At 46.0% G+C, this 24,460-nt stretch overlaps 1 protein-coding gene across 9 annotated transcripts in view; it reads right to left on the reverse strand.

Moving 5' to 3' along the window:
• Positions 1-3,163: 3,163 nt before the first annotated feature.
• LOC109865792 (septin-9) overlaps positions 3,164-24,460 on the reverse strand; it is a 73,062-nt gene continuing 51,765 nt past the window's right edge. For 4 of the 9 annotated variants that reach the window (XM_031799566.1, XM_020454238.2, XM_031799567.1 and 1 more), the window contains 9 exons: positions 18,910-19,086; positions 16,165-16,293; positions 15,989-16,070; positions 15,750-15,887; positions 8,535-8,652; positions 6,397-6,492; positions 6,186-6,282; positions 4,889-4,940; positions 3,164-4,766 (listed from right to left, as the gene is read on the reverse strand). In XM_031799566.1, the coding sequence (XP_031655426.1) occupies positions 4,583-4,766; positions 4,889-4,940; positions 6,186-6,282; positions 6,397-6,492; positions 8,535-8,652; positions 15,750-15,887; positions 15,989-16,070; positions 16,165-16,293; positions 18,910-19,086 (1,073 nt within the window). In that variant the 3' untranslated portion in view covers positions 3,164-4,582. Of the gene's footprint in view, positions 4,767-4,888; positions 4,941-6,185; positions 6,493-8,534; positions 8,653-15,749; positions 15,888-15,988; positions 16,071-16,164; positions 16,294-18,909; positions 19,087-19,664; positions 20,404-24,460 lie in introns of those variants that run through there. The other 5 variants (XM_031799564.1, XM_031799565.1, XM_031799563.1 and 2 more) reach the window with 3 other exon arrangements.

Genomic DNA, 24,460 nt, shown 5'->3' on the forward strand with positions numbered 1-24,460 from the left:
CCGGAGCTGCCAGAGCCACCCGTCTGTCCGGAGCTGCCAGAGCCGCCCGTCTGTCCGGAGCTGCCAGAGCCGCCCGTCAGTCAGGAGCTGCCAGAGCCGCCCGTCAGTCAGGAGCTGCCAGAGTCTCCCACCTGTCCGGCGCTGCCAGAGTCTCCCGCCTGTCCGGCGCTGCCAGAGTCTCCTGTCTATTCGGGGCCCGCTGCAAGGGTCCCCAGTCCGGGGTCGGCGGCGAGGGTTGCCGCTCCAAAGGTGCCACCTAAGTGGGCCAGGACTAAGGTGGAGTGGGGTCTACGTCCTGCACCAGAGCCGCAACGTGGTGAAATGCGGGGGGTTACTGTCACGTCCTGACCTTAGTTCCTTTTTTATGTCTCTATTTTAGTTTGGTCAGGGCGTGAGTTGAGGTGGGCATTCTGTGTTTTGTTCTGTGTGTTATATTTCTATGTGTTTGGCCTGATATGGTTCCCAATCAGAGGCAGCTGTCAATTGTTGTCTCTGATTGAGAACCATACTTAGGTAGCCTGTTTTCCCATTTTTGTTTGTGGGTGGTTGTTTTCTGTTTTGTGTGTATTGCACCTTGCAGAACTGTTCGTTTGTCGTGTTGTTTTTTGTTCAAGTATTCGTTTTTATTAAAAGTATTATGAATACTTACCACGCTGCACCTTGGTCCTCTTCTCCCGACGACAATCGTTACACCACCTAACATCAGGAAAGCAGAGATCCTGCCCATCTTCCCGAAAACGTCTGAAACCCTACTTCAAATTGTATATGTCACTTGCGCCAAACACAACAGTGTAGACTTTACCGTGAAATGCTTACTTATGACCCCTTTCTCAATGACGCAGAGTTAAAAAGAAAAATTAACAAAACAAAAAATGAAATGGTAACAACACAATAGCAATAACAAGTAGCTACTCGTTCCCTAGCCTCGGGCTTTCCACTGGCACACAATTAACTCATACTACAACCAGGGTGCCCCAACTGGGGGATTGTATTTGGCCTCCCAAGTTTGTTATTGGACATGAGACTAAAAACACCAGCAAATCAGCTCCAAGTGATTTTAATTCAGGAAATGTGTTATGAAGTATTCCCAAGCATAATAAAAATATATGCAATCGCATACAAAGGTAAGCAAGGTTTGAAATTATGTTTTAGTCAAATATTATATCCGTTTGGGCTTTTTTGGGTCAATTTGCAGTCTACAAAGGATTTGTAATGATGTTCCAGCCCCCTGACCATCCACTTAAAAAAAAGGTATAATTGGCCCGCGGCTGAATCTAGTTGATGATCCTGGTCATACACACACACACACGCAGGCGCCCACACACCCACACAAGAAGTGCATGCAACATTTAAAAAAGGCGAAGTTGTAAGAGCCCCTATCATGTGTGTGTGAAGGGCACAGATTTGGTGGTGGCTTTTAATTGGCCCTTTTGAGCGGTTGATGTTCTCTTAACGAGAGTCTGCTAGAGCTTGTTACAGTATGGGCATCATTACTCCACCATATCTCTGCCTGACAGCTTTCTTTCATCTACTGAAGGATGCATGCCACAATGTGTAGTGTGTACCAATCTCAGGAGCACTCAGGGTAAGAGTTCCATGCGAGTACTGAAAGAACAAACTGGAGTGTGTGTGTGTGTCTACGTGCATATTAAATGCCACTCAGCCACAACCATGTCGAACAAGAATCCAACTGTAGCCACAGGACTAAACACTCATACTCCAACACAAAACATTGAATGAAATGACTCAGACCCCCCCTCCTTTAACCTACTAAAATGGAAGATTCCAGATCCCCGAGGGATCAAACAGAGCCAACAACCTGTTAAAATGGAAGATTCCAGATCCCCGAGGGATCAAACCGAGCCAACAACCTGCAGAGATCAGTAAATCACACAGAGCAGCTTACGAAACACATCCGCTCCCTAGCGTCGCATCAATCTGAAGATATATATTCAACTCGTCGTGCCTTACAATAGCCATTCATTTTGTTTGGATTCAGACTGTTGCGTTCCCCAGGAGAACATTTGGTGAACAATGATGGGAAGCTGTAAAGTGGAGTGTGTGTGTATGTGTAACTGGCTACAATGTGCGTTGTGGGTGCGCGTGTACACACGTGACTCGGTGTGTGTCACTAGGAGGAGGAGCAAGGTCCCCTGCTGCAGTGGTTCTCAAAACCTCTCCTGGGGAACCGCCAGACGTTTCACCATTTTGATGTAGCCCTGAACTAACTCATCTGATTCACCTGCAAGATGATGAATAGTCAACAAGTTGAATCAGGTGTTAAAGCTCTGGAATAGTTCAGATACATGGAATGGCTGGGGGTCCCCGGGGAGAGGTTTGAGAACCTCTGCCCTACTGTGCAGACAGCCTCTCTGAAAACGGAGAAAGAGACAGGATACAAATAGGCACTAATGATGATATCAAAGTTCAATCTATAGCCCTGGATACCACGACGGAGCCAGTCAGCTCCCCCTGTGCCATCTGCTGGGTTATGTGACATCTGTGTACTCCAAGAACACACTTCACACATAACACACAATAGTGTATTCCCAGCCCTGAACATTCAACTGTCTATGGCAACATTTCCCAAACTCGGTCCTGGGGACTCCAAGGGGTACACGTTTTGGCTTATGCCTCAGCACAACATAGCGGATTAAAATAATCTAAGTTTGATGACGAGTTCATTATTTGAATCAGCGGTGTCGGGCTAGGGCAAAACAACAAAAAGTTAATCCCTCTGGGGTCCCAAGGACCAAGTTTTGGAAACGCTGGTCTATGGGCCCTTGGCCATAAGCTTGTAAACATGAAAAACATTGGCATTTAAAGATCCAATCACCTGATTAAAACGGACCAGTGAAAATATGACTACTTACTCATTCTAAACTAAGCTCACGCTAATGACCCTAATTTGATGTAAAAAAAAAAAACTCCAATACACATTGTATTTACATCACTTCACCCACAGATTGTTTAAAATAACTTGCAGCTTGGACTTCCCCATTATGACTTTGCAAAGACACTTTGACACTAAAACCTAAACTTTGATGGCACACTAAATAAAGGGGTACCCTTCTTTCAAATTGCACTTGCGCAGAGGCTTTTGTGATTGGTTAAGAGGAGTCACCTGCACAGGTGAAATGAATTGGCAATCAAGACAATTGTAAACAATAAAAATATCAATCTTTATTTCTTTGACATAGCATATCAAAGATAAACCATACTCTCATCATACTATAACAAGTTACACAATAACTATACAACAATAAACATTGCATTAACTTTTGTCATTTATGTTATCGAGCTACATTTCTGAATGAATAGTACTCTCGGTTTTGACCTCTGTCCATTCGTTTTTAGCTGAGTGATGAATAGTAGGGAAGATAAGGAAGTTATAGGTCGACTACTCCCAGAATGCAAAACTGTCAGGGAAACTAAACATGATTTCAAACTGTGTATACAGGCAACATATTCAACCTACCTGTAGTCCTAATCTGCATCATGTCCAAAAAGACAGAATATAAATCTAGATTCATACAATTCCCTATAAATAAAGGGGACATAAAGTATGAGGGCAAGCAAATACAACCAAAGAGAATCTCTGTAGATTTCCCATCTCTGACACAACTACTCTCTGAGAACAATGGGAGTGTGTAGGCTATATGAATATCAAACTCTATTAAAAAGTGAATGCATAAACAAGCATAAATACCTATTTATAAATCAATTCTATATATTTCGCTTCTCTTTAAAACAGAAAGGACATTTTATTTGGTTTAGAGAAAGGTCTGAGAGCATAGGGATGTCTGTTCCCTGCGTCCCCACCATCCAGACCATAAACAATACAATAATATAACACAACAGTAAATGGAAAATGCACTTTATGCATTAACATGATTTGTTTAACAACATATGACATTGGCATATTGGTATAGACAGGATGGTTTGGCAAGAGGGTCTGAAACATATGAAAACACAATGGAAAAAGACAAATGATTTCAAAGCTGCTCCACATCTGCATTGCTGCTTTTCAGGGCAGTGCAGATGTGTCCAAAAATATACAAAGAACCTAAACCCAACCTCCTAATATCTCCAGTATCTAGACAACACTATACAGCACAACCCAAAACGTAGACCAGGTCATTTCGGCCAGTTATTTCTAGTTAAGCTAATTGATCCGCTATACTTAGATAGCTGGTCTATACACTTCTTCTGTGTGTTAGAATACAGTAGCATCCCATCTCCCTAGGGGACATCTTGTACTGTTTACCCAACAGCTCTGACCTACAACGAGCTACACTAGACCTTCCAGGTAACAGAAACTCTTTTGGCAGTTGATCATGTAAAAAATTGTTATACACTTGATATTGGAATCCTCTTTGGAGTGTGTACAGTCCATATCGGCCAGTTAGGATGGGTGGGTGGGTGTGAGTCATGTGTGTGTCACTTGGTGTGTTTGCATGTGGTGTGTCACAGTTGCCAGCCATTAAAGGTGTGTGTGTGTGTGTGTGTTGTGTATGCGTGTGTGTGTGCGTGTGTGTGTGTGTCTGTGTGTGTGTGTGTGTGTGCGCAGATGGTCAGATGTCTACATCTCATGGGTCAGGACTTGGTGCTGTGCTGCCACCCCATTGGCCTGCTGTGGCTGTGGGTTGACCAGTGTGTTGGGTGGCTGGCCGTTGGGCTGGGCGCCGGTCTCGTTTAGCCTGCGGACACGGTACACCTCGTAGTGGATGCTACTGGTGATGTCCTTGATGTTCTGCATGTGGGTCCTGACAGAGAGGAAACAAAGATGAAGATTTAGTGAGCAATGTAACCCAGAGAAACGTCACGCGTCATCCAAACACTGCTCAAACACAGTATCACCATCACTTATAACCCAGTTAATATTCACCTGATGAGAAGGTCTCGCAGGTGGGCAAACTCACAGTGCGCAATGTTCTCAACTGCAAAAACAGAGTAAAGAAAATGAAATTGCATTCTATGGGAGAGGGTGCTGCTGTGCTGCTGTGTGACCACCACAGTCTGTGGGTGGGTGGGTGTACTGATTCACCTGGTGGTGGGTTTCCCTCAACCAGGCTGGTTTTTAAATGTTTCTCGGGCTAACACTTTCCTCCACCCATTGCAAACAGGGGACTAACACGTCAAACCACACACAGAGACCGACATTGGGCACCAGCCCTCTCTGACTTAATGGAACGAGAAGGAGGGGGAGGAAGAACGGTCGATAGTGAGAAAGAGAGAATGACATTGGGGCAGTGGTAGAGGAAAAAGAGAACTTAAGAGACGACAGAAAGAAAGAGGAGAGAGGGAGGAGAACGAGGAGAACGAGGAGAACCAGGTCCTGGCTATGAGAATCCTGGGCCAACAGGCCTCCCTCCTCTTGTGGCCTAATTTATGATATCGGTACAGACGTGCCCAGCAGCTTCCTCTCCGATTGCTCCCTCCCTCTTCATCCTTTCCTCCCTTACGCCCTCCTTCCCTCCGCCTGAGCACACTGACTGCCTGGCTGGGTTAGAGTCATTGTTCCCTCAGCCAGGGGACAACCACATTACTCACTCTTATCACACCCGTGCTCGCAAACACACCTTTGTCTTAGAGTTCAATTACAGTCCATGGGTGTTTAAAGAACACCTTGACAGTTCCAGAACAGGAACTAAGTATCAGAACACTAGAAAGCTATGTATGCTAAGCTCTGGTTGGTTGGTTCTTTGAACAGACCTAACAGGAAAAGAGGTCCAGAATAATATAGTTGTTCTATACAAGTGTGGAGTGATGAAAGGAGCATTCACCAAGGGCCAAGAGGGGCCCTGAAGGGGCCAGGTGCATTCTGGGAAGGAAACAATCAGCCCTCCAGTGAAAAGGAGCTGTGACTCGCTCTCTCTCCTTTTCCCCCCACTGTATTTTTGATAAAGATGGCTCAGTAAATCCTCGTGGGGTCTGTGACTCAGAAATGTCTTTAGTCACAGACCAGAGAAACGTGGATATGAGAAACGCGCGCTCATCGTCACACAAGACTCAATCATTTGGCCAGGATTTAAACATGTACTGGCAGCAGTAACATACGTATGCATGGTTTCTCCACTGTACCGTGCAGTCCAGCCAAGTAAATCTGCTTCAACCCATTTGACATGATTCGTTTGGCAGGGATAGTAAGGGTTGTGTGTGTGTGTGTGTGTGTGTTGAATTACCTTCTATGGTTCCCCACTTAGTTTTTCTGCCCAGAAGCCTCTTTCCATTGACCTGGTACTCCTGGTTGCTCCCCACCACAGCAAATGGGATCATCTCCTGAACCCACACACACAGTTTAAGACAAATAATTGCTTTGTAATGAATCCATGCGTCAGAGTGTGTGTGTGTGGGGGGGGATTCTGCATGCCTATACACACACTGTAAACCCACCCTGATCTTATCATTGATCATCCTGTCGTCAGAATCCTCGTCAAACTCTTCCTGAGGATAGACGTCGATCCCGTTGGCTCGCAGTCCTTCCCTGATCTGCACAAACATAAAAACACGTCACAATCTGACACCATGTTGCAGTGTCACATCAAATGTACTGTAGAAGCCCGGGGGAAGGGAAGGTGAGACTTGTATCACGTCAGAATCCATCGACAGTAAATAAACCTACTCATTCTTCCAACTCAACTTTCACTGGCTAACTGCCAACAATAAAAAAGATAAATGATTCATGCAGATAGCCAGATTGTTAGACCAGTATGAGGTCAACGTGACTGAAAATATAACAGAACAGGAAATGACTGACCTCAATTCTAGAGGAGCTCACTCCGAGTCCACCGTAAACACTGCTAAGGCTGGTGTTGACGTTAAATGATCTTTAATGATCCTTAACATGGAGAGTTGATGTGGAGGTTAACCACTATTACACAAATATACAGCCAGACACCCAGGATTACAAAATGGCCGCCTTCTTCTATGTCTTTATAATGGCTGGAAGACAGACGAGAGAGTGAGAATGACAGGCTTCTCCTGCCAGCGGTGATGGCCTTTAAATGAATGACCGTTCCGCTCACAATTACTACTTTGACAGTTTCCACTTGGTCGACGATGAACAGGTTTTCTAAATTTCTCTGTTTATACTTCTTGGAAAGTTTAAACTTGTAACTTTCTCAGTCTTAGGCCTATATTATAAGTCGACAAAAGTTGGGGGAATGTGACCAGAGCACACACGCACGCACACCCCCAACGAACTGTGGACACAGAGGGTAAAACAATAAAAAGCTCTCTGGTTCCCTTTGCGTGCATGTCAACTGCTGCAGGGAACAGAGAACAAGGAAGAAACGTCAAAAAATAAAAATTAAGATCACAATCCCAGGGTCGTACATGGCCCAGTCCATGCAGCCAACCAAAACAAGCTGGTTACAAGCCCCAGAGCTTCCATCTCGCCTGCCCTTGTTCTCATTGGCCGTTGTCGAGGAAAACGGTAGCCAAGTTGCCCAGCGTGTTTCCTCCTCCAGAATTAACAAAGTTCTGTCTCTGGATGCCAGAGAGGGGGAGACTAGCGTCCCTCGAGTGTGTGTGTGCGTGCGTATGTTCTTTTCTTCTGCCAGGCTGACCACCAAACACACACTGGAACGGGGGTTGGGGTGCAGAGGCCTTTTTAAAACTAAGCCAAGCAGGTCATTGAGGCCTGTGTATCCTGGTATGGTGCACCTTTCAAGAGAAAGCAGGAAGAGAAAGCAGCAACGGAGAATTCCATCGAATTCTAAATCAGCAGAGATGGCCTCTGTACCATAGACATGAGTCATCAACCGAAAGGGCTGCGCTTTCTTTCACGGAGGAGTAGCTACTGACGGACCTCCACCAGACAGCCTCTACCGAGCAGCTACCTGACAGACAGCCTCTACCGAGCAGCTACCAGACAGCCTCTACAGTGCAGCTACCAGACAGCCTCTACCGAGCAGCTACCAGACAGTCTCTACCAAGTGCTGCATAAACCTTACTCTAAACTCTGGAGGGGAACTCCTCATCTGAGGTCCTGTGTGGTTTCTCCATCTCCTGTACCCAGTAGCTTATTGCTAATAAGAGACTCGCCTGCTACAGTAAACTGGCATCTGTGCAGACGTCAGCTGCCTCGGAGGTTTACAGAAAGCTGCAATACTGTAAATAAATCACTTCTTAAAATGCTCCTTTCTGGCTAAAAACATCCGTTAAGTTTTCCAGGGTTTCATACCACTACTCCCCAGACTGGACAGAGTACAGTAGCTTATCCAGATGGCTGCTGTGTGTAATGCCTGGCATCGCTTCATACCGGCCTGTGTGTGATCTTACCCTCTCGTTACCCTGTCTGTGTGTGTGTGTGTGATCTTACCCTCTTGTTACCCTGTCTGTGTGTGTGTGTGTGTGTGATCTTACCCTCTCGTTACCCTGTTTCTACCTTGCTGTAAAGGCCTAACGTCAGCCCAGGTCAGGTTGTTGTAGTGCAAAAGGGACTAGTTTAAAAGCAAATCTACAGATCAACGTCATAGGCTTTTTGTGTACACACACGTGCATGTATACACATCACACACACACCTTACCGTCTGTTTGAAGAAGTCCCTCTCCTCCAGGGTGAGTGTGTCTGCCTTAGCGATGACAGGGACTATGTTGACCACTTTACTCAGACGACTCATAAACTCCACATCCAGGGGCCTCAGACTGGAGAGAAACAACATGGAGAGAGAGAGAGAGGGGGGACAAGAGAGAGAGAGAGAGAGAGAGAGAGAGAGGGGGGGGGGGAGACAAGAGAGAGAGAGAGAGAGAGAGAGAGGAGAAGGAGAGAGAAAGATGTTAACAAGATAACTTCAAGAGTAAAGGAGATTATTTTCTGATCAAATCAAATGTTATTTGTCACATGAGCAGAATACAGTGCCTTGCGAAAGTATTTGGCCCCCTTGAACTTTGCGACCTTTTGCCACATTTCAGGCTTCAAACATAAAGATATAAAACAGTATTTTTTTGTGAAGAATCAACAACAAGTGGGACACAATCATGAAGTGGAACGACATTTATTGTATATTTCAAACTTTTTTAACAAATCAAAAACTGAAAAATTGGGCGTGCAAAATGATTCAGCCCCTTTACTTTCAGTGCAGCAAACTCTCTCCAGAAGTTCAGTGAGGATCTCTGAATGATCCAATGTTGACCTAAATGACTAATGATGATAAATACAATCCACCTGTGTGTAATCAAGTCTCAGTATAAATGCACCTGCACTGTGATAGTCTCAGAGGTCCGTTAAAAGCGCAGAGAGCATCATGAAGAACAAGGAAAACACCAGGCAGGTCCGAGATACTGTTGTGAAGAAGTTTAAAGCCGGATTTGGATACAAAAAGATTTCCCAAGCTTTAAACATCCCAAGGAGCACTGTGCAAGTGATAATATTGAAATGGAAGGAGTATCAGACCACTGCAAATCTACCAAGACCTGGCCGTCCCTCTAAACTTTCAGCTCATACAAGGAGAAGACTGATCAGAGATGCAGCCAAGGGGCCCATGATCAATCTGGATGAACTGCAGAGATCTACAGCTGAGGTGGGAGACTCTGTCCATAGGACAACAATCAGTCGTATATTGCACAAATCTGGCCTTTATGGAAGAGTGGCAAGAAGAAAGACATTTCTTAAAGATATCCATAAAAAGTGTTGTTTAAAGTTTGCCACAAGCCACCTGGGAGACACACCAAACATGTGGAAGAAGGTGCTCTGGTCAGATGAAACCAAAATTGAACTTTTTGGCAACAATGCAAAACGTTATGTTTGGTGTAAAAGCAACACAGCTCATCACCCTGAACACACCATCCCCACTGTCAAACATGGTGGTGGCAGCATCATGGTTTGGGCCTGCTTTTCTTCAGCAGGGACAGGGAAGATGGTTAAAATTGATGGGAAGATGGATGGAGCCAAATACAGGACCATTCTGGAAGAAAACCTGATGGAGTCTGCAAAAGACCTGAGACTGGGACGGAGATTTGTCTTCCAACAAGACAATGATCCAAAACATAAAGCAAAATCTACAATGGAATGGTTCAAAAATAAACATATCCAGGTAGAATGGCCAAGTCAAAGTCTAGACCTGAATCCAATCGAGAATCTGTGGAAAGAACTGAAAACTGCTGTTCACAAATGCTCTCCATCCTACCTCACTGAGCTCGAGCTGTTTTGCAAGGAGGAATGGGAAAAAATGTCAGTCTCTCGATGTGCAAAACTGATAGAGACATACCCCAAGCGACTTACAGCTGTAATCGCAGCAAAAGGTGGCGCTACAAAGTATTAACTTAAGGGGGCTGAATAATTTTGCACGCCCTATTTTTCAGTTTTTGATTTGTTAAAAAAGTTTGAAATATCCAATAAATGTCGTTCCACTTCATGATTGTGTCCCACTTGTTGTTGATTCTTCACAAAAAAATACAGTTTTATATCTTTATGTTTGAAGCCTGAAATGTGGCAAAAGGTCGCAAAGTTCAAGGGGGCCGAATACTTTCGAAAGGCACTGTACAACAGGTGTAGTAGACCTTACAGTGAAATGCTTACTTACAAGCCCTTAAACAACAATTCTTTAAGAAGTTAAGAAAAATGTGTTAAGTAGAAAATAGATAAGTAGAAAATTTTTAAATAAAAGTAACAAATAATTAAACAGCAGCAGTAAAATAACAATAGTGAGGCTATATACAGGGGGTACCGGTACAGAGTCAATGTGCGGGGGCACCGGTTAGTCGAGGTAATATGTACATGTAGGTAGAGTTAAAGTGCCCATGCATTGATAATAAACAGAGAGTAGCAGCAGTGTAAAAGAGGGGTCTGGGTAGCCCTTTGATTAGCTGTTCAGGAGTCTTATGGCTTGGGGGTAGAAGCTGTTAAGAAGCGTACCGGACTTGCACTCCGGTACCTCTTGCCGTGTGGTAGCAGAGAGAACAGTCTATGACTAGGGTTGCTGGCGTCTTTGACAATTTTTAGGGCTTCCCTCTGACACCGCCTGGTATAGAGGTCCTGGATGGCGGGAAGCTTGTCCCCACGCACTACCCTTAGTAGGTGCCTTGCGTTCCGAGGCCGAGCGGTTGCCATACCAGGCAGTGATGCAACCAGTCAGGATGCTCTCGATGGTGCAGCTGTTGAACCTTTTGAGAATCTGAGGACACATGCCAAATCTTGTCCGTCTCCTGAGGGGGAATAGGCTTTGTCATGCCCTCTTCACAACTGTCTTGGTGTGTTTGGACCATGATAGTTTGTTTGAGCCTGAAGCGCTCAACCTGCTCCACTACAGCCCCGTCGATGAGAATGGGGGCGTGCTCAGTCCTCCTTTTCCTGTAGTCCACAATCATCTCCTTTGTCTTGATCAAGTTGAGGGAGAGGTTGCTGTTCCGGCAGCACACAGCCAGGTCTCTGACCTCCTCCCTATAGGCTGTCTCATCGTTGTTGGTGATCAGGCCTACCACTATTGAGTCATGTGCAAACTTGATGATGGTGTTGAAGTCGTGCCTGGCCATGCAGTCGTGAGTGAACAGGGAGTACAGGAGGGGACCGAGCATGCACCCATGAGGGGCACACGTGTTGAGGATCAGCATGGCAGATTTACCTACCCTTACCACCTGGGGGCAACCTGTCAGGAAGTCCAGGATCCAGTTGCAGATGGAGGTGTTCAGTCCCAGGGTCCTTAGCTTAGCGATGAGCTTTGAGGGCGCTATGCCACTGAACGCTGGATAATGGTATTGATGTGAGCCATGACCAGCCTTTCGCAGGACTTCATTGCTACAGACGTGAGTGCTACGGGTCGGTGGTCATTTAGGCAGGTTACCTTAGTGTTGGGCACAGGGACTATGGTGGTCTGCTTGAAACATGTTGGTATTACAGATTCTGTCAGGGAGAGGTTGAAAATGTCAGTGAAGACACTTGCCAGTTGGTCAGCGCATGTTTACAGGTCTTACTCACATCCGCGACGGAGAGTGTGATCATACAGTCGTCCGGAACACTGATGCTCTCATGTTGCTTGCCTCGAAGCGAGCATAGAAGTAATTTAGCTTGTTTGGTAGGCTCATGTCACTGGGCAGCTTGTGGCTGTGCTTCCCTTTGTAGTCTGTAATAGTTTGCAAGCCCTGCCACATCCAACGAGCGTTGGAGCCGATGTGGTACGATTCAACCTTTGTCCTGTATTGATGCTTTGCCTGTTTGATGGTTCCTTGGAGGGAATAGCAGGATCTCTTATAAGCTTCCGGGTTAGAGTCCCAATCCTTGAAAGCGGCAGCTCTACCCTTTAGCGCAGATGTTGCCTGTAATCCATGGCTTCTGGTTGGGGTATGTACGTACAGTCACTGTGGGAACAACGTCATCAATGCACTTATTGATGAAGCCAGTGACTGATGTGGTGTACTCCTCAATGACATCATTAGGATCCCGGAACATATTCCAGTCTGTGCTAGCAAAACTTCCTGTAGGTTATATTGTAATGCAGTACTGTGGTATAATTGAAAACATGTCCAAAACGTGTATTCAATCACAAAGGACATTTCTTTTGAGTATGATAGAGCAGTTGTGGGGCAATGGATGTCACATCCACTGATGACTTTTCAGTCATGGATGTTATGAGACAGATATACCACTAGGGGGCAATGATGGTCCATTGTCTATTATTTTCTGATCGATGACAATGTGATTGTGCAGCAGTGTGCCAGTATAATCCTAATTCTCAAATTTAAAAGACTAATCTTTCCAAGGTTAAACACAAAGTGGTTAAGAACTGAAACTGATATAAGCCTGGAAACATAAAGGTTGTCTCAAGATTTGTCATGGACGGCAGTTTTAGGAGGTGAAACGTGTTGGATAACGCAATTGAATACATATCTATATTGAGCATCATGTGATGAGAGATATTGTCCTCAACTAACCACTCACACAAAGCTTGTGCATCCTACTCCCAAATGGTCAAGTCTTCAGAGCTTCTCTACTCGTCTGTCCTCCTATAAACCTTATCTCTTCCCCCATCTCATCTCTTTCTATCCTGTACACACTCTCCTCTCTGTTCTCTATCAGAAGAGAATGCATGGGAATGTTCAGGCAATAGCTAGCCTGGCAGGGCCTCTGGTTGTTCCGTATGTCTAGATTCTAAAATACACATTTTCACATTCATTCATTCAACGTTGAAAATATGAATATCTAAACACTACCCTTTTTTGATGTTGTTCATTTTAAGACATACCGTTTGGAACAATACTCTATACAAGGACATCACATTTACAGAGTGGGCTCTCTGCTAATTCTGCATTTCTAATAATTGTATGAGCACCGCCATAGCTCCCTCTCTTTTCCCCCCAAATCTCTTTTCAGTCTCTCTTTCCAATGGCATCACCACTCTCTGCCTGGCTGGCAGTAATGCCTCTGGTTGTTCCCCACTCCAGCTCCTCTCCTTCTGCTCTCCTCTCCCCTCCAATTATCCCAGCCATGCTGGGTCACCCTGGTTCAAAGACCTGGAGCAGCTGGACTATAGAGGGGCCCCGTCAGGAGAGAGGAGAGACAGGCACACTGAACAGAACAGAACACAACACGTGTCAATGCACGTCACACTAGGGTGTCCTGAGAGAGACCCACGTGACACGGTAAGAGAGAGAGAGCGAGGAGCGACAGAGACAGACAGTCAACACCACTTCATGGTATAGGGAAGTAAAAGGAAAGAAGGAGAGTGTGAGAGAGATCCCACCCCCCCCAACCCATAGGTCAATGAGCCTCTCCTGCAGCTCTCCTTGGCTCCGCCTATAAATTTGATCTCCTGCCCCCTCAGGAATCGTGACCTAAGCTTTGTGGACTGTAAGTCAGACACACACGTGCTTCATGTGCATCAGTGGTATGTAGGCCTACTGTACACAGGTACAGTGTAGATGTTCGACTATGAAAATGTTCACTCGCTCCGGAACAAATAGACGAGACCGAGGTTCAAATTGACGCACAGCACGTGTGAATCACATATCGGTCAACACACACAAACACATAGACATGCACAATGTGCACACACAATATAGCTAGACTCCAAGTTCTTCACTTAAAACGGGAAATGATCAACAAAAAGGTCAACACACAAAATGCACTCCTACACACTAAACATATGTACCGTACATATTTATGCACACAGAGAGACGCCATATGCTCAAATTCTCCACTTCAAAAAGGGAAATAGTCAACTCGGTAGCTGTGTCTGCAGAGGGAGGGCTGAGCTGTCAGTGCTAACTCTGTTCTGTGGTCAAAATGGAAGCAACCATGTAGAGGAAGGGGGGGTGACCGCACCGTAGACTGCTCTCTTCCCTCCACTTTCTCCGATGCCTTTAATAAAACCCCCTCACGGGTCAAGAGAGTCCAACATTGCCTGGCGTAACCGCGGGTTACCCTGGTAGTTCTCAAGGAAGGCATCCTTCACGAGGTAACACGAGGACAGCCTAGAGGGGAGGAGTGCCGGTCAACCATTCAGTCAACGGCTGCTATGCACTTCCATTGACGACAGGTGCGGCCAAAATGGCATCTTATTCCCTATACAGAACACTACTTTTGGCCATAGCCCACAGAGCATAGGGTGCCGTTTGGGCGCATCCTATGTCGATGGAAAACTGGTCGAGCTACTAAAAAAAGAGACCTTGAAGCAAATTGCTGACACTTAAATACTCTAACTAACCCAAGGGGCAATACCTTCAAATTGAAGTTTGACAATAAAAAGAGCCACCACCATTGGGCTATGAAACTTGATGTCTCTGCTATTATTTGGTGATATGGGATGCCAGGATTACTGAATATTCAGCGTAGTGTCCATTACGGACATAATGGCACCAAAGCACGGAGCTGTCCTAGACACATGGGTTCATTCCCAAATGGCATCCTAATCCCTATGTAGTTCCCTACTTTTGACCAGAGACATAGGGGCCCTGGTCAATAGTAGTGGACTAAAATAGGTAACAAGAGGTCATTTGTTACACAGCGCAACAAATTTATGGGGCACTCGAGGTCAAGGGGGTTAGAGAGGGAGGGGACTGGCAGGAGAAGAGAGGCATTTTAGCTTTTGGGACGAGAGAGAACGAGGGAAAAAGCCTTGGCTCGTGCTTTGCGAAAGAGGGTCTGGACAATGCACTGACTGTAGAGCTGCCACACACACACACACACACACACACACACACACACAATGCAGCTGTGGTGTCACAAGGAGGTGAGAGAGTGTGTCAAACAGTGGGATACACACACTAAATACACTCCTGAGAATAACTAATGGGCAAACAGCCACCACCTGGGTGTTTAAAAACTATTCTATTAGTAATGCATACACATCTAGAAGACTGCAGACCTTGACAGAATCTTTACATGCTCGGAGACAGACTGAAGCCACTTAACGACTTCCCCGTCGATTAGAATAAAATGCTTTTAACTTTGCATGAATGTCGAGGATTTTGATGTTTATATTTCAGTTAGTTAATATGAAGTAATTCTCTAAAATTTGCCGCGGCCGCGGTTCCTGGTCAAATGTATCCTAAACACTTTGTTGTACATGCATGGTCTTAGTCTCCCTCATTGTTTTGTTTTCACAGTCTATACGATTGGGTACTATAGCATCTGAGTCTTTGTGAAAGCTGATTCCCTCTGAGTCTCGGTGGACAAGATGACGTCTACAAGCGGTCGAGAGAAAAGGGGGGCAGTCTAGAGGAAGTGGTGAAGTCCCAGACAAACAGAGTGTGTGTGTGTGTGTGTGTGTGTGAGAGAGAGAGCGAGAGAGTGTGTGTCCATAACTCACCAGTGTCCAGTAGGTGGTATGAAGTACATGCAGCAGTGAACCCGTGAGTCTGGGATCCTCTTCTTCCTGTTGATGTTGATCTCCTCCTGCAGGTACTGCTCATACTGGTCGTTGATGAACTTCATGATTGGCTGCCAGCTGATGGGGGGGGGGGCACATGGGAAATGGAGTTCACAGACAGGCGACGACCCAGTCATTCACTCTGTGGTAGGGATTAAAAAAGAAAAACTACAACTCACCAGTTCTCGTTGTTGATGTGGTCCCCAAAGCCGGGAGTGTCGATTACCGTTAGTTTCATCCTCACGCCCTTCTCTTCGATGTCTAGACAGAGAGAGACACAGGAGAAATCCATGACATGCCTTACATTGCTAAATGTATACTGATTATCACAGATCCGTATGTGTGTGTGTGTTACCGTGGCTGATGGACTTGATCTCGATGGTCTTGGGGATCCTCTCCTCGGGGGTGGACACCACAGACTTCCTGCTGACCTTAGACTTGAACAGGGTGTTCATCAGGGTCGACTTCCCCAGACCACTCTGACCTGTTAGAGACCAACACAGGGGGTGAACTATAGGTCTGGACACACAAACAGAGAGGGGCTTCTCCTCAACCATGAGGCTCTTCTCACCTGTCGTGAATGTGCAATAGCTTTCCTGACTCTGAACAGAGACCCTACACACAAATTGTGAAAGACGAGAAACAAACATTCTAGCCTGCTGTAGGGTCATTCTAGCCTGCTGTAGGGTCATTCTAGCCTGCTGTAGGGTCATTCTAGCCTGCTGTAGGGTCATTCTAGCCTGCTGTAGGGTCATTCTAGCCTGCTGTAGGGTCATTCCAGCCTGCTGTAGGGTCATTCCAGCCTGCTGTAGGGCCATTCCAGCCTGCTGTAGGGCCATTCCAGCCTGCTGTAGGGTCATTCTAGCCTGCTGTAGGGCCATTCCAGCCTGCTGTAGGGCCACACACTCCTCACCAAGACCCAGAAGAGGACTGGCCACCCCTCAGAGCCTGGTTCTTCTCTAGGTTTCTTCCTAGGTTCCTGCCTTTCTAGGGAGTTTTTCCGAGCCACTGTGCTTCTACATCTGCATTGCTTGCTGTTTTAGTCTGGGTTTCTGTATAAGCACTTTGTGACAACTGCTGATGTAAAAAGAGCTTTATAAATACATTTGATTGATTCCGCCATCTCCCCATAGGCATCCATTAGCAGCAGGCATCGGCAGCCCAGCCGTGCCAGCTTAATTAACCTTTACGCATCGGGGACACTGCTGCGGTCTAAGGGGCTTTAGGGCTGGGATTAGGGTCATACATCTCACAGAGAGGCCTTACGAGTCTGAGTTACATCTCCACATGACCTTCTCCCATTCCTCCTCTGGATCATCCAGATGGTCATTGGCAAAGTTCAGACGGGTCTGGACATGCGCTGGCTTGAGCAGGGGGACCGTGCGTGCGCTGCAGGAATTTAATCCATGACGGCGTAATGTGTTACTAATGGTTTTCTTTGAGACTGTGGTCCCAGCTCTCTTCAGGTCATTGACCAGGTCCTGTCCTTACACAGCTTTCTGGTTTTGGCCATTGTGGAGAGGTTGGAGTCTGTTTGATTGAGTGTGTGGACAGGTGTCTTTTATACAGGTAACGAGTTCAAACAGGTGCAGTTAATACAGGTAATGAGTAGAGAACAGGAGGGTTTCTTAAAGAAAAACTAACAGGTCTGTGAGAGCCGGAATTCTTACTGGTTGGTAGGTGATCAAATACTTATGTCATGCAATAAAATGCAAATTAATTACTTAATCATACAATGTGATTTTCTGGATTTTTGTTTTAGATTCCGTCCCTCACAGTTGAAGTGTACCTATGATAACAATTACAGACCTCTACATGCTTTGTAAGTAGGAAAACCTGCAAAATCGGCAGTGAATCAAATACTTGTTCTCCCCACTGTATGCGCACTATTGCACAACATACCCTTTGCTCATAAACTATCCCATTCACTGCCTGTCTGCCTTTCTCCGACGTTACCACTCCACTTCAAGTGGGCACACGTTTCTGACGTCTCTGATGTAGCGCTGACTGAATGCTGCAATTTGCCCGAAAACAACTATGAGGATTGTGATGCATATCAATGATGACGTGCCGACAAGAGAAAGATATAGCCTAGTCAGAGAACATGGAAGTCTGGCGTAAAATGTTTTATTTATAGAATTGATCTTCCTACATGATAGCCATGAGAGAAAGTAAACGCTTTTGACCTTGCCCAGATGGGTCTTCGTTGACTTGGTACCTTGAGATGCCACCTTTATTTTAAACAAACACATTCCAATGGTTTAGGATCTCCTTAGAACCACTATGACAGCTAGTATGTATACAAAACACACTCCCGCAGGGCTCCTATACAAACATACTGTGTGTGTGTGTGTGTGTGTGTGTGTGTGTGTGTGTGTGTGTGTGTCTCCGCGCTCTACTCTACCACCATCCCCTCCGACAGCCACGCAAACACAGAGACATCTAAGCTGGGAAGAGAGACTCGAGGTCCTTCAACATGCTCTTCGTAGCTTCAGTCACTTCTCACCGTGGTAAAGTACAGGTAACTGCCAAAATAAAGGAAACACCAACATAAAGTGTCTTAATAGGGCGTTGGGCCACCATGAGCCACATCAGCTTCAATGCACCTTGGCATCGATTCTACAAGTGTCTGGAACTCTGTTGGAGGGATGCGACACTATTCTTCCTCAAGAAATTCCATCATTTGGTGTTTTGTTGATGGAAAGCGCCGTCTCAGGCGCCACTGTTCAATTCGGTTGAGATCTGGTGACTGAGACACGCGCGAGCTGTGGTGAGCTGAGGGCAGAGTGGAGTGTGCTAGAGCTCGTCACCATTAATGGGCATCATTACTCCATCATCTCTCTGCCTGACAGCTTTCTTTTATACTGTAGGATGCATGCCACTATGTGTAGTGTGTACCAATCTCATTTATGAAGTGTTTAGAAAAGAAAGTCTCTCTCTCTGGGGATGGGTGGATGTAACAGATGTGATGGTGAGGACGTGTGTGTGTGTGTTCACACGTGTGTTTAAAACCATTCACTCACATCCATGATCTCAAAAGGGTGTGTGTTGCACGCGTGTGTGTTTTGCTTGTGTGTATTCACTGTTCAACACCACTCACCGACGATCATGATGTTGAGCTCAAAGCCCTGTTTCATGGCCTTCCTCCTCATCTGCTCCAGGATGGCATCGATGCCCACGTAGCTGAAGTCACCAGCGCCATGTGACGCTCCCTTGGCAGGGGGTTGCGGGTGCGGCGGGGTGGACATGTTGCTGTGGCTCGGCTTGACCTCTGACCCTGATGATGAGAGAGAGAGATATCAGTGTTCAGCATGGAACATTTTATATAGGGGAGTTCCATCTCACTTATCACTGTAGCTGCTGATCAATGAGTAGATTTCACGACAGTTCACTGAATTCCAGCTGGTTATATCAAACTGTACTGAACCCAAACTACACCGGACAAATGTAACTTATCAAACTGATTCTACACAACGGTAGTGGCATGTTTGGTGAATAACATGCTATGGGTATGACGGTTAACACCTCCATCTCACACAATAACTCAGACTCTTAACAAGAGTCCAACTGTAGCCACAGGAAAAGATACTCATACACCAACACTGTATGAAATGACTCAGAACCCCCCCCCCCCCCTGTCTCCGTCCACACCCAACTGTCAAACACGGATCCCTGAGGAATCAAACTGAGTGATGCGGCCAACAACGTATAGACTATAGCCCAATAAATTACACACAGCACAGCGGACAGAAACACATCCGCTCCCCTACGTCACATAAATCTGAAGATGTACATGCGTGTGTTGTGGTGAACAATGGCGGCAAGCTGCAGCTGTGAAGTGGACGTAGTACTCACAATATTTCAAACTACAACAAAAAAAAGCACCAAAAAAAAGTACGCAGACTCGTGTTGTAGAATAGTAGCAGTTACAAGTTACCACTCACCTGAGTGAGTGACTGGGAGGCAGGTAGATGAAAAGTACAGTCTACAGTGAAGTAGACCTCAGATAATCCAAAAGTCGTTGAAGAGAAGGTATGACTGCCTATCGTAGCAAGGCTCACTGCCAAAGCAGTGTCTGGACGAGCCTACTGAACAGAAAACAAGCTACTTTCAACTGTTGCACGCACGCACGCACACACGCACACACACACACACGTTAGCCCCGGCGTGGTGGGAGGAAACAGTTGGGTGTTTTTCCCTTTTCTGATATCATCTACTGCGAGGTTTACAGACACTCCAAAACCAGAAGATCCACAGACAAACCTCAAGACAAAATGTCCATATCCTGTAAACACGGACCACTATCAACGTGCTCCAGATAAGGGGGAACTGTGGCTGTCGTTTCCAGTGCTTCACATTCTAGTTTGTGTCCATGCACTCACAGTAGGAGAGAAAGTGGGACTCCCTTGTGAGTTTGACAACGTCTGTGACAGGTCATTGTAACCACCTCACCCTGCTCCTTGTCGCGGTGTGCCCGTTGACCTGATGAATATGGGTTGAGCATCAACAGCCACGTCTGTCTTTACAGCGGAATCTTCACCGCAGTCTCTGGGTTTCCTGTTCATCACACTTAGCATCCACATCCTCTCGCTTTAGCTCGCCGGGCCTGATGATTCAAGTCGTTTTGTTCCACCTTGCACACCGGAAGTCATTGTCACACTGCGCCTCATTTCCTGTCCATGTCTGATAACGACAATTGTGAGCGTGCCCATAAAACACGCCGCCTCCGATCTGACACTAAATTCAATGTCACGTATAGAATCTTCTCCGATGGCTTTCTGCACAATGCGTAAGCATGTTGTGGAACCATTACAGCAGGAGCTTTCGTTTATTTGGACTGGGAAGTACTAGACTTTCCACATGGAAGCCCTGGGAAAAGTGCTGCTAATAAACTTTTAATAAACAGTGTTCCCAACTGGTCTATTGGAGCTAGAATTTCAGTGCCAAACGGGACCCTCGCCCAGTAACTACCACACACGCATACATCACCTACACACACTTCCCACCCACACACCCTTCAAAAACCCACACCCCAGAATGTAGGACTCCCAGTAGACTAATCGGAACGCCTGGGAATCTCTGAACGGAATGACCGTTTCTTCTCCACTAATAGTCAGAGCGAGACGACACAATAGAAGGGAATGAGTGGTGCCGGTGGGGATGGACCACACCTTCACTAGCCGCCATCTGTGTGGAGCTGCAGTCTCGACCTTCGGTTTCCCAGACCCTGTGATGATTGATGGAGGCTAAGACACCGCAGAGCGGCTTGGCTGAAACGTCCTGGGAACATGAACGTCATAGACGAAAAAGCCGTGCCTCTTTACCGTCATCAATCAACACACATCGCCGTCAGAGTACTGGGTTTTGTTTTTATGTTCCCTCAACACTCAGCACTCTTCAACTTCTTTATGCGCCTTCATTAAGCTCACATTAAACATTCGATCAAATGGGGAAATGTGAACCCTTTGGTCGGATGAAACCGCCCCTACTGCATGTAAGAGCAGATGTGTGGTGCTGCTATCCCTGTTGAACAGACAATCTCCTGTAGTGGGAATAAGATGTAGAAGTACACACAGAGTGCTAATTTGATGTTAAAAGGGGAGGGAAAGTATGACACAGTGGCATGTACAGGGCCTTTGTTGATGTTGTGGTGCCTCCCTGCCTGCCTGCCTGCCATTGCTGGTTTGCCTCTGAAGCTAAACAGGGTTGGTTCTGGTCGGGACCTGGATGGGAGACCAGATGCTGCTGGAAGTGGTGTTGGAGGGCCAGTAGGAGGCCCTCTTTCCTCTGGTCCCCCAAAAAACATATATCCCAATACCCCAGGGAAGTGATTGGGGACATTGCCCTGTGTAGGGTGCTGTCTTAAATAAAGACTCTCTGTGGTCACTAAAGAGCCCATGGTACTTATCGTAAGAGTAGGGGTGTTAACCCCGGTGTCCTGGCTAAATTCACAATCTGGCCCTCATACCATCATGGCCACCTAATCATCCCTAGCTTCCAATTGGCTCATTCATCCCCCTCCTCTCCCCTGTAACTATTCCCCAGGTCATTGCCATAAATTAGATGTGTACAGTCAACTTATCTGGTAAAATAAGAGTTAACTAAAATACATTTTTTTTAAAGAGTAAGGAATTGCAGGAAGCAGCCTCTCTAAGAAAGAGACAGGATACAAACTGGTGGCATATTAAGGGTCTATGAGCCATCCCACCCCTGGGTACCACAATGCCAGCTCCCCCTGTGCCATCTGGTGGGTAACTTCTGTGTACACACACACACACACACACACACACACACACACACACACACACACACACACACACACGAGAGAGAAAGGAGAAAAATGGGTGCTGATGGCGGTTACATTACTCAGGCCTGAGAATCTGCTGTCTGAATTCTTTGTTCCTGTTTGACTGGCACAACAGACGAGAACGATCAGTCTCACTCTCAGTGACAGTGACCACTGATCAAATCTAATTTTATTGGGTCAAATACACATGTTTTTGTGGGTGTCGCGAAATGCTTGTGTTTCGAGCTACAACAGTGCGGTATTATCTAACAAGGCAATATCTAACAATTTCCCAACAATACACACAAATCTAAAGTAAAGGAATGGAATTAATGTCCACTTCTCGTCTCTAGCCTAGTCTGGCCATAGGCCTAGTCAGAAACATTTCACCTTCCAAGGAACCTTCCTCCTCATTTATGAGCTACAAGAAAAACAACATTGGGGTTTGAGGATCCAGGCTTTTATAGAAAGCCTTGCCTTCCTTTTATGAGTCAGAATAGCGGCCAGGCGTAAACATTGTTCTACTGAGCACTGGCAGCCTTTCTGAAGCCTGCTGGGTCTCTGGCTGAGTCACCTGATTAAAACGGACCAGTGAAACTATGACTACTACACATTTTAAACTTAACTCACGCTAATGACCCTAATTTGCTGTGAAAGCCCCTTCAATACGCGTTGCATCCAAACTGAAGACGAAGGGCCCCTAAGCCCAACAAAGCAGCTGTTGCTTATTCAAACGCAATGGGATGTTTGACCTGTAAAAACACATGCCTAGCTGACCCCAGAATGAACCCCTCAAACACCCCTTGTTCCACTTATTAACACTTCAAACTGACTACCAAACACAGTGTTTACCAGAACTCTGAAAACAGACAACTGTTACGACTGGGGTTGAAAAAAAGGCTAACTGACATTTCTGACTTGAGTGTGACAAGAGATTTAAGTATTAAGGGAAAGCATGTGGAGCTGCTTTCCTTGCATGGAAGAATGAATCAAATGGATGGATGAGACCCTAACAGCTGCTGTTTCCAGACTCCACATCTAGATTTGCTCCATTGGGAACCACCTCTGATTCATCTAAACACTGGTTCGTTACACTCATCCTAGATCTACGGGGACCATGTGGACACTCATCCTAGATCAACGGGGACCATGTGGACACTCATCCTAGATCAACGGGGACCATGTGGACACTCATCCTAGATCAACGAGGACCATGTGGACACTCATCCTAGATCAACGAGGACCATGTGGACACTCATCCAAGATCAATGGGGATCATGTGGACACTCATCCTAGATCAACAGGGATCATGTGGACACTCATCCTAGATCAACGGGGACCATGTGGACACTCATCCTAGATCAACGGGGACCATGTGGAGAATTATATTTAAAAAGACATGAATGAACAAGGGTGGAAATAAGTTAATGTTTAGAAGTTCAATTATCTTGTGTAACGAAGCGGTTGAGATCTGAATGTTGAAGGCTAGTTACGCTACACGGTCTCATAGGGGACTGCATTGGTGGTGGTTATGGTTAGGGTATGGGATAGCACCCGGGTCTGCGTGCCACATCTAACCTCTCTACTGCCATGTGAATATGGGCTCATACAGAGATACATAAATCAGTGATCTCTAGTAAAGATTGAGCACGAGCTACATCGTTCCACCCCACACGTGAGGTTTCAGGCTCGGCAGTAGATTGACGGTTTCCTGTTTGTCAGTGGAGACACAACGGAAGAGGCCTAGAAGAGACAGCGAAAGAGACATCAATGAGAAATGTATCAACTCATATGCCACCTGAAGACTAGAAAAGTCAACATGTTTAAAAAGAAGAAAAGAAAGAAGAGAAAAGCACTTCTGATTCATTTCAAATGACAGCTAGACGGACCATTTCAAGACCTTTAACAGGGAATTTGGGGGATTGTGTTAATCATGCCAGCTGACAGCAGTGTTGCACTGGTACTACTATATATCAAACCACAAACCATCCCAAAAAGCATAGCCACCACATTCCCCTCAAGGGTTGGAGTCCATTCCGATTCAGTCAGTAAACTGAAATTCAAATTCTTCTCGTTGAAAAGCAATCCCCTTACCCAACATGCACCCTGTGCCCACCCGGTGCTCCTGGCCAGCCTACACGGCGTTCCCAAAGGAATGTTCCTCCTCTCTCTCTCTCCGGGAATCTCTCCCACATCCCATTCGGATACAATCCGCCCAGTCTGCACCGGAGGATCCCTTACTGATTTACATGCAGCCATAACCAAACATTGTTCTGCTTTCATTCTGACATTCATAATATCAGACACATCCTGACCCAAATACAATATTCAAGGAGTGTAATTCATATTATGAATTTCATTCAAA

Source organism: Oncorhynchus kisutch, linkage group LG20 (genome assembly GCF_002021735.2).
Source record: "Oncorhynchus kisutch isolate 150728-3 linkage group LG20, Okis_V2, whole genome shotgun sequence".
NCBI classification, from domain to species: domain Eukaryota; kingdom Metazoa; phylum Chordata; class Actinopteri; order Salmoniformes; family Salmonidae; genus Oncorhynchus; species Oncorhynchus kisutch.